Raw genomic sequence first — 9,523 nt, 5'->3', positions numbered from 1 at the left:
AAAAGTGACCATTTTCAGGTGCTGCTTCCACTTAAAAGAAAAAAAAAAAAATAGTGTAGAGGACCTGCAGCCATAAAATTAGCACCTCCTTTAGGTATACGTACCATGCTATGGATCAAGCAATTCATGTATTGAGAGATTTATACAAATTAACCTATGGAATATATACGGTATATATCTATTTCTCGAAATCAAGTTGTGCATGAGAATGGGTACATATTACATTACATGTGTATGTAGGGTCCTAACCTTGTATACTAGCATCATGTACCGCAAGTGGATAATCATGATGTTTTACTAATTATTTCTTACTTGAAAATTACGATGGTTTACTTATCATTTTATAAAATTGAAAATTAAAACTAACTATCAAAAAACTTAAGCTGGCAGGTGAAGATTATATTACTGAGATTTGGGTTTGAAGAATATATAGACCTACCAAACTTTTGTACCGAGATTTGATTGTTTATTAAAAGAATGAGGATGTCATGTATAACTTTAGATCAATTGGTTATATAGTTTACGAGAAGTTTAAACTTCAGGTGAAGACACATTGAATTTTTTAATATTTCTCAGTTTGCACCAACAATATTTCTCGGTTGATAACTTGAGACTAATTCCATTGAAATGCAGATATCACAGAAAAGTAAGTATTGTTTCTCCTAATAAATTTTTTTCCGTACACATGGTGAGGAATTAAACTCTTATTAGCACACTTAATGATTACAATTATGAATTATCCACTAACTGTGTTGCATTTTGTTAGTAGTGAATGTTTATTTTATTATTTATATAGAATATAATCTTTTATTAACAACAATCTTATTTGAGTTTAATAGGATCACAGTAAATAATAAAATATTCTTTTTAAATATTTAACATAACTGTATTATCAGAATTTGATCTCAAAACCTAATTAAGTTGAATAACTTTTGTTAGTTGATCCACCAAGTCAATGATATTGAATGCTTATTTTATATTACATTATATACATTATGTTACAATGTTACAAAAATAACGCTTGCCTTATTGAACTAGACAAGTATGTAGTCTCATTTTGCTCAAAGTCAATATAATAAGCAGAGAGAAATGGTCAAAACAGTTAGGTACAGAAAATTGGAAGCTTTGTCCTTAAAAACAGTAAGTTAAAACCGATTATTGTCAATAACCAAGTTGCATAGTCGAGGTACACTGTTGCATATAAAAAGATACCCAAGCTATTAGACTTCCATTTGTAATTGCCACTCATACTTGAAGCAGAAAACCAGGCCTAAACCTTCTCCTCCTATCTCCTTCTCTGCAAACCCAATCAGAGTGACAACAACCTAGTGCGGTTCCAATCAAACAAAGATGGTTAATGCAAAAACCGAGGTACCCCATAAGAGTGTCCTTAGTATCAAGCAAGATGACAAGTTCTTCTGCAGGCTTCTTTCAAAGGAAAGCTCCATGGCCAACCCTTCTTTCAGAATAGCCCTTGCTGTGCCATTTGTGTGGGAATCTGAGCCAGGCACCCCAAAACACAGGTTCTCTGAGGACACACTCCCTCCTTTAACTCCTCCACCTTCTTACCATTTTAGCAATATCAATAGCTACAAGAAGAAAGAGAAGAAGCACTCATCAAAGTCCAGTCTCTTGCTCACAATGCTACCAAAGATGAACCTCATCAAGAAAATGATTCTCTCATCCCCATCATCATACCCTTCTTCGTGGCCCTCATCTTCTTCAAGCTCCTCCAAAGTTGTCCCTATGGCCAAGTTTGGCAAGAAGAAGCTCTTAAGCTATGGATCATGTAATGATTTCAAGGGAGATTGTGAAGGATGTGGTGGTGGTGCTAATTCACCCTCTTCCAAATTGTGCTTTAGCGTTCCCCGTGCCACCTGCAGTTAAGACAGTGGATTCTAAAGTTCTTAAGGTAATAAGACCTGTTAGATTGCTTGGCCTTGGATCTGGAGTGGACAATGTGCTGCTTATATAGTATTTCTTTGTAAATTTTTCTAGCTAGCTAATACTCTTCTTCATGCTTAGAGGACAATCTATTTTCTATGCTAGAATTGGTCTTGAGAGTTTTGTCCTCTCAAATTACAAGCTTGCTTCCAAGGTCATATTTTCTGGTGTGAGTGTATCTTAAACATTTTGTGCAGTTTGAAATGATCATAGTTCCTTTTTTTTGTGTGCTTAGAATGTGCCATATGAGAACTGAGGTACATTACTTTTATGTAACCTCATATTAAGCAAGAAATGTGGTTTTTATTGTATTGGTGATGTAAAGTTATAAACACATAATAACAAAACATTTAGTGGTAGAAAGATTACTAATTCTCTTGCAGCTTGATGCTCTTTAAGAATTTGATTGACATGTACACAATTACGTGCACTACCCTTTTACTTGGGGGAAGGGGAAGAAGAAACACCTTAATCAGCATCTTTGACTAATGCTTTATCTTTTCACCAATACTGTGTTACTATAGGGAGTTTGCTTTGTCTGTCTTAATGATTTTATTTATTGCAAAGAGCAAGAACTGGTGGAAATTACTTCAACTCGGTTAAACAAAGTTTAAAGATAGAAAATATGTTGCATGATTCCAAATTCAAGATATGCTACACATTTCAGTAAGGGAATTATAAAATGGCACTTATAAATTGCCTATTAAGCAGAAGTTATAATCATGCTATCAATTTGGTTTGAATTTGCTGTGTCGTGTTGGTAAAGGAAGATTACATATACTATAGGTTTCCTTTTGGTTCAACATTTCCCTTGTGTCACGGTCACGGATTCTTATACAAACCATCAACTCATGAAGGGACACTTCTTCAGTTTATGCAATTATTAAAGGAATAAAAAGCTAATTGCACACCACTTAACACCAATCAAATATACACATTTAACATTACTTCAGATAAGCAAACAGTTACTACTTTTGTCTATTTACTTTAATCAAGCATACCTAAAAGAATTGGTGATAGCAAATTTTACAATGTATTATTATGCTTCAAAAGAATTAAATATTAATTAATTGGTTAACAAATAACAAAAACATCCATGTACCAACATTTTGATATGATGCAGTAGCACATTGACAGAACGAGAGTTTGGAACATACCAAACAACTTGAAACCTGTTCGAACTTGCTTACGCTAATTTGTCGGCAGAGAAGCTGCTAGTGACTTTTATCTTGTACCGGGTTCCATGTGCATATGGGCCATATATTGTATAGTATATTAGTAACATAAATGACTATTAACTAATAACCGTGACGATTTCATAATAATTCTAGAAAAAGGAACGGAATAATATAATTAAATGGTCCCTTAAGATTTTCCAGAGATCGAAGAAGATTGCTAAGAAGTCATCAACCTTAATTTCAGATTTTTCTTTTCCCTATTCACCCGGCAAAAAAAGAATATTCTTTTGGCTTTGTTTGTTTCGACCAGTTAAAATGCTATACAGAAGGCTCCCCTGACTTTCAGCTCCATTATGTGATTGTTATCCATATTCAAATGCTTTTTTTTATTTTTTATTTCTTAATCTTACTTTTGGTTGGTCTTCACTTTTGGTCCTTGAATTCTAATTGCACAAATTAGGTACTCTAGTTTCATCTTCCTAGTCGCAATTGTACACTTTTGGTGCTCTGATTCCAATTGCATAAATTAGGTACTCTAGTATCATAATTATGTTATTTTGGTCTCTTATTGATTTTCTGTTAACTGACATGATAGGATGATGATACAACTGACGTGATGCTTGACACATATGCTATTAAAGAAACCAAAATCATACCTTTGTGATACTTAGAATACCTATTTTGAATAATTGAAACTTGAGAGTAAAATCTCATAATCACTACACTTAAAGGACCAAAAGTACAATTACGTCTTTATTTTTTCACTTACAACTTAAGTTTTATATATTATCTTGGCCTCACCAACTGAAGATTTTATTGGAGACAAAGAAAGAAAACTAGACCAACTTGGACAAGAAAAGCTTATTCATAGCTGTTGCAAGTCAAGATGCATAACTATTTTTTCAAGAGGCATACGTAAATCTGTTATTTCATTCATCACTTAATATGTGGCTGTGTTTACAAATAATTTTTTTAGAGTAATATCCACGATGGTCCAAAAATATTGACTTCAATATTTTCACTAAATTGGTATGATGTATATCAGGTACATAGATAATTACAAAAGAGAAAAAATGGTTATGTACCCTATGATCAGAATAAGGTAGAAAAGGACTAATAATGCTATACGTAACATGATCTTAGGGCTTCCTCATCGATTCTGGTCACCTGATGTATTGCATTTGCCAAGTAATCCACATTGCTAGAGGTCACACCTGACATGCTGCAAGTATCACCAAGGAGTTATATAGGAAGAATTAGAATATTCTCTAGTGCAGTTATAACTATCAAATTAACAAAGGAAGAGAAAAAAAATTGAGATTTTAACCATGGTAACCATGGTTGAAGTATTAGTATTTCCTTTAAAGAATACCTCATTCTTCCATCAGGGGTCATGTATATATGGAACAGCTTCTCCATCTGTTGAACCTGATCAGGGGTTAATCCAGAAAAACAGAACATGCCAACCTGCATTTGAATATGCATCAAAGTGTAAAACTGTGTGCTCGATATATAATACGATTCCTCAAGAATATTGTAACTTCATATAAATATTACAAATCAAACATCCCAAACCTGATCAGTTATGTGCTCCCAATTGAAAGATGAATGCAAGTTCTCAAGACAATGCCGCAAGGTAGTTCGCATAGTTTGAATCCGTTTAGCCATGACCTTCAAACACAGCATTGCCATCAGATGCGATTAGATCCTCAATCAATTTAGAAAGGTAAAGGTCAAAAAAGGAGTGTTAAAAAGTTGAATATTACCTTTATCTCTTTTCTCCAAAGTGCTTCTGTATCTGGCTCGCTTAATATCATAGTAACTAGTGAAATACCCTGAAAAGGAATGCTGCTATACATTGCATGGGACATCAGCTGCAGTTGGCTTTTTAGTGCAGCTACTTGCTTTATACTCTGGCACAAAACACTGTTATAGATTTTATTGTAGATTAGTAAAGCTGAAAAGAACATAAGAAGCAAAATAGTTAAACATAATGGCAATATTATTACAAAGTTGAGCTTCATGTTATAACAATCATAATATCATGTACTTGAACCTTGCCTCAAAAATGCGTTATGGAACATGTTTGACATCTAACTTCTATTATACGTGTCATAGAATATGCTCTGCCTCTGAATCTCTACTCACTAGGATATAGGACTATTCTTACCTAAGACAACCAGCTTTATGTTCTGATAATCCCATGTTCTTTGCAAAAGATTGAGCACAACCAATCAAATGCCCATCTTCAAGGAAAATTCGAAGTGCTATTGCATCCTTGTCAAGATCCCCACTTGAAAATCCTTGATAAGCCATGTCAAAGAATGGGAAATGATTTTTTACCTGGAAGATGATTAATGTTAGAATATTATAATTGATTTAGACTTATGGTACAAAGAAATACTAAATCATCTCATTAGTCATTATCACCTGGAACTGGTATGATATTTCTCTCCATTGCTCCTCAGTGGGGTCAACACCAGTTGGGTTGTGGGCACACGGATGAAGCAAGAAGAAAGAACAATCTGGTGCATTCTGATTACCAACACAGAATAAACAGAGAAAATTAAAAGTTGCTTTATACCACTATTGCATTGAAGTTACCAACATTGCCAACTTAAGCTGGTTTTCAAGTTCAACCTAATTTGTCTAGCAACAAAAAAGGTATTTCATTGGTTAACACTAAATGCATCTATGCTACCATGATAACATAGCTTATATTATATTTTTTTTGAGACAAGAAGCGTGCAATGGATGCCAAAGCTTCTTGTCTATTCTAAATAGTAAAGTTGGTATGATGCTAAACATCATGAATAACTTTGATAAATACATTTCTAATACCTTGACATCATTGAGGAGTGCAGCAAAATCTAAACCCTTTGTATCTGGATGGTAGTAGTGGAAGGTTTTGACTGGAATTTCAGCCTGTCTCCATATATTGTGGTGACTACAGCATACAAACTTTTTGCATTAGATATTGAAAAACTGTATATGCATTGCAAAGAAAAATCCAATGAGAAAAATACTTACTTTGACCAAGTAGGATCTGGTAGATACATTTGAGAATCGGGATAGAAATGCCGTTGAAATTCAGCAAAAAGCCGACATGCACCGGTTCCAGACAGAGTTGGAACTCCTGCAAACAATCCTTCTCTTACAACATTTGAATCATTCCCATATGCTAATCTCACACACTCCTGAACAAATTTTGATCTGACTGCGGAAGCGTTTGACTCCCTGTCAATGAATAATGTTAAACACGTTTTTGAGAAGTGAAAGATATTCATAGAAGCGCTATAGCTACTAGAATGATGCAATTAGTATTGCAAGAAATGTGCAATTAACACCAAAATATTATTTGACAGAGTTGTGGTCAAAGTCAAAGTTAAATTAGAAGGAAATGGAACTCCACCATGAATTGATCCTTGAGAGTACTTTTTCCACCCTAATTTTCATTGGATGAACCAATAGATGACACAGATTATGTAAATTCTTCTAAATGTCTGAATAGAATCAATATTCTGCACATTGAATGGATTGGATAGGTATTGTTTTGCAGTACCAAACAATTTTAGGTATCTTACAAGCTATCAGTGCAGAAAAGCACCAAAAGTCATTTGGACTGTTGTTTTCATCTTATATATATCCAAGTCCAACCATTCAGAAAACAGTTTAATTGGGTTTTCTTTCAGATAGTGTTTCTATTTAAGAATAACTGTAGAAAAATCATAACCACAGTACGGTTCTCTTCCACTTTTAATGCAAGCAACAAATTAGCTACGAGCCTATGACCAAGACACATTGCTAAAGATAGTAGACCAGCTTGAGTTGTATCTAGTGTTGCTATAGGAAAATAATATATAAATAATAAATAAAGTCCAAGTTAGTTTATCTTTTTATAGTATTATATAATATATAGTTATATACACAAGTTGCTGAAAACACGTTTTGTCCAAGATATTTTCAACCCACAGAATTGAAGTTCTATATATATAAACCCAACTTTCTTGGCTACAAATAAATGCCTTGTACACTATATATCAAATGCACACTTTTTGATCACGATTTGTCATCTACTAAATGAAGCAAAGACATAGAATGATGGAATCAATTTCTGGAATTAAAAAAACTGTTAGAACAGTGCGACAAGGAAAATTAAAGAATATATACTCACTCCAATTTACATCTCTGAATCTTTGTTTCTGCCTCACGAACGCTTTGAGGAATGAAAGCTTTGCCATCATCACCCTTATAAGTACCCTTACAAATCAAAGAAAAACGAGATGAAGTAAAGAAAAGAAAAAATCAGTGTTGACAAAATGTGGAAGCTAGATGAATATATGATGATTGATATAGCTATAAGAACTTACTATTCCAAGATTGATCTTATGGGGAAAAGGGTCAGCTAGAAATGCCTCGTTCACACGAACAATGGGGTCCTTCGGTGCTGGCCTTACATGGTCCCACCAACCACGGGCACTGGCAGAAGAAGTGGATAAAAATCTTCTGGCAATTCTTCCATTGATGCACCTCCACATAATTTCAGTTACACTCTCCACTTATATACCCAGTAAAATGTTGCTTAATTCGTTTTATTGGAACAAGAAAATTGCTTTTGAAGGTTATATATATATGAAGAAAATGGTGATATTGGGGAGTGAACTTTTCCCTTGCCGTGGTTTTGCCATTGGTCTTTTCAACGAGTTCCTATGTGCTCCTTTGGTTTATTTTATGCTTTCTTTGCATGGAAAAAACCAGCGTGGGCTCATTGTTTTGACTTGCTTATTACCGTCAATGACCACGTGTCATCTTGTATAATCCATTTGGGAGTGTGACTGCACCATCTTCTAAAATCCTTTGGTTTGATTTTATTATAGAGAGAATAATTAATGATTATTAGGAATAACATTAAATGATTAAATACTAAGTACACTTAAATTTTTATTAAATATTAAAAGAGCAGTAAAAAATTAAGTAGTAAAATAATTAAAATAAATTTTTGGAGAATGTAGTAAAACTTCTTTTAACACCCCACCCCACGAGAAATTATTATCTCGTCTAGGACTACTATATCAAATGCGGTCCTTGCCAAAAGTAACACGTGGATTAATGAAGATGACTCACTAACACCAGGAATGGGGTTAACAACTTTATCATCTGAAATTTAAAATATAATTTAATGAAGTTAACTGTAATCAATTTAAAATCTATGTTAATTCTTAAATTTGAACTTATTAAACTATTATTGAGTATAAAATTTATTTTGTTGGAAAAAATAAAATCCACTCTTAGGATTCTTTTGTCCCAAAAGAAATTAGACATTGAATATCCGACTATCAGAAATATTCTTGGTGAAAAATAAGTTTATGAACTTTTAATTTCTATAAAACATTAAATACCTATTCACATGTATGTAGTATTTTGTATTTATACGTATTTATGAGTAAAAAAATATTTATATATAATAAAGTGTATCATTTGAATAAAATTGTGCCTCAATTTTTTTGTTTATAATACCAGTATAAAAGATCCTTAACAACTATTTTGTTTTGCATCCATAAAATGACAGCAGGCAAACTAGAGAGCCATGAAACAATCCCGTGTTGTTTTCTACTATATCTACTCCTCTGTTTTGTTAAGTACACCTCTTTTCTTTTTTTTTTCAAAAATTAAATTACTTAAATAACCTTTCCCCATCAAATCTTCTTCTCTTCCTCGCACAGTTCCGTTTTCAGGGCAACAAGACATTTCGTCTTTCATAGCAACAACATATTTCCTCTCTCTTTTATCACACCCTTCATCCCCACATTTTATCAAATTATAACTTGAATTTTCTTGAAGTTTACGGATAATATATAACTTGTTAAAATAATTTATTTATTTATTTTCTAAACAACAAGTGATTGTATATGAACAAATTTTTATGGGATTTGTATACAAGCATAGAATGTCTTACGTTAACAAAACAATCATGGAAGTGCAAGCGTAGCAAGGATGCGCCCATACGACGGTCTTTTTGCACCACGCCCTCCACGATACTTTTAATGATGGTCAAAGCTTAAATTTAGGGCACGATAAATCATAGTAATTAGGTGACAATTGTGTGAAAGCTGAGGATGCAATAGTTGCAAACACAAAAGCATGGAGAAGAACAAAGAAATACCCATGCGTTGTCATTCTATTCTATTAATATGAACTGATCAATATAGTATATATGGCTAGGCAATGGTAAAACCTATATTATGCATTGGAGTTTATTTGGAGTGCTATTGCTACATTGTTGAATTTATAGAGGAACTGAGACGCGTGCGGAAAAAAATAGTACCAATTTTTTTTATTGTTGGTCCAAATAATAATAAAAAACACCAAATCATTATACATTGTGATTTGTGGACTGGTAC

The 9,523-nt window shown here is 33.2% G+C and overlaps 2 protein-coding genes across 2 annotated transcripts; one reads left to right on the top strand and one right to left on the bottom strand.

Annotated features, from left to right (window-relative positions):
* The first annotated feature begins 1,022 nt into the window (after nt 1-1,022).
* On the top strand, nt 1,023-2,316 carry LOC100783232 (uncharacterized). Its single transcript, XM_003516378.5, has one exon. The coding sequence runs from the start codon at nt 1,351-1,353 to the stop codon at nt 1,885-1,887; it is 537 nt and encodes a 178-aa protein (XP_003516426.1). The 5' UTR covers nt 1,023-1,350; the 3' UTR covers nt 1,888-2,316.
* Nucleotides 2,317-4,125: 1,809 nt separating this feature from the next.
* LOC100814593 (aspartate aminotransferase, mitochondrial) lies at nt 4,126-7,815 on the bottom strand. Its single transcript, XM_003516956.5, has 10 exons — nt 7,493-7,815; nt 7,297-7,382; nt 6,153-6,359; nt 5,964-6,069; nt 5,553-5,657; nt 5,293-5,465; nt 4,889-5,048; nt 4,698-4,793; nt 4,495-4,589; nt 4,126-4,344 (listed from the first exon to the last, which is right to left on the bottom strand). Exons 1-10 carry the CDS (start codon nt 7,658-7,660, stop codon nt 4,245-4,247), a joined length of 1,296 nt encoding a protein of 431 aa, XP_003517004.1. The 5' UTR covers nt 7,661-7,815; the 3' UTR covers nt 4,126-4,244.
* Between the last annotated feature and the right edge of the window lie 1,708 nt (nt 7,816-9,523).

The sequence above is a fragment of the Glycine max genome, chromosome 1 (assembly GCF_000004515.6).
Source record: "Glycine max cultivar Williams 82 chromosome 1, Glycine_max_v4.0, whole genome shotgun sequence".
Lineage (NCBI taxonomy): Eukaryota > Viridiplantae > Streptophyta > Magnoliopsida > Fabales > Fabaceae > Glycine > Glycine max.
The sequence above is the reverse complement of the archived record's forward strand: the minus strand, read 5'-3'. Positions and strand labels throughout refer to the sequence as shown.

What these genes read in the sequence shown, in the direction of transcription:
- LOC100814593 (XM_003516956.5), bottom strand. Translation starts at nt 7,660, where the DNA reads ATGTGGAGGTGCATCAATGGAAGAATTGCCAGAAGATTTTTATCCACT. An exon ending in ATTCAGAGATGTAAATTGGA is followed by an intron (nt 6,360 to 7,296) that starts GTGAGTATATAT and finishes ATTCATTGACAG; the next exon opens with GGAGTCAAACGCTTCCGCAG. An exon ending in ACCCCTGATGGAAGAATGAG is followed by an intron (nt 4,345 to 4,494) that starts GTATTCTTTAAA and finishes TGATACTTGCAG; the next exon opens with CATGTCAGGTGTGACCTCTA.
- LOC100783232 (XM_003516378.5), top strand. Translation starts at nt 1,351, where the DNA reads ATGGTTAATGCAAAAACCGAGGTACCCCATAAGAGTGTCCTTAGTATC.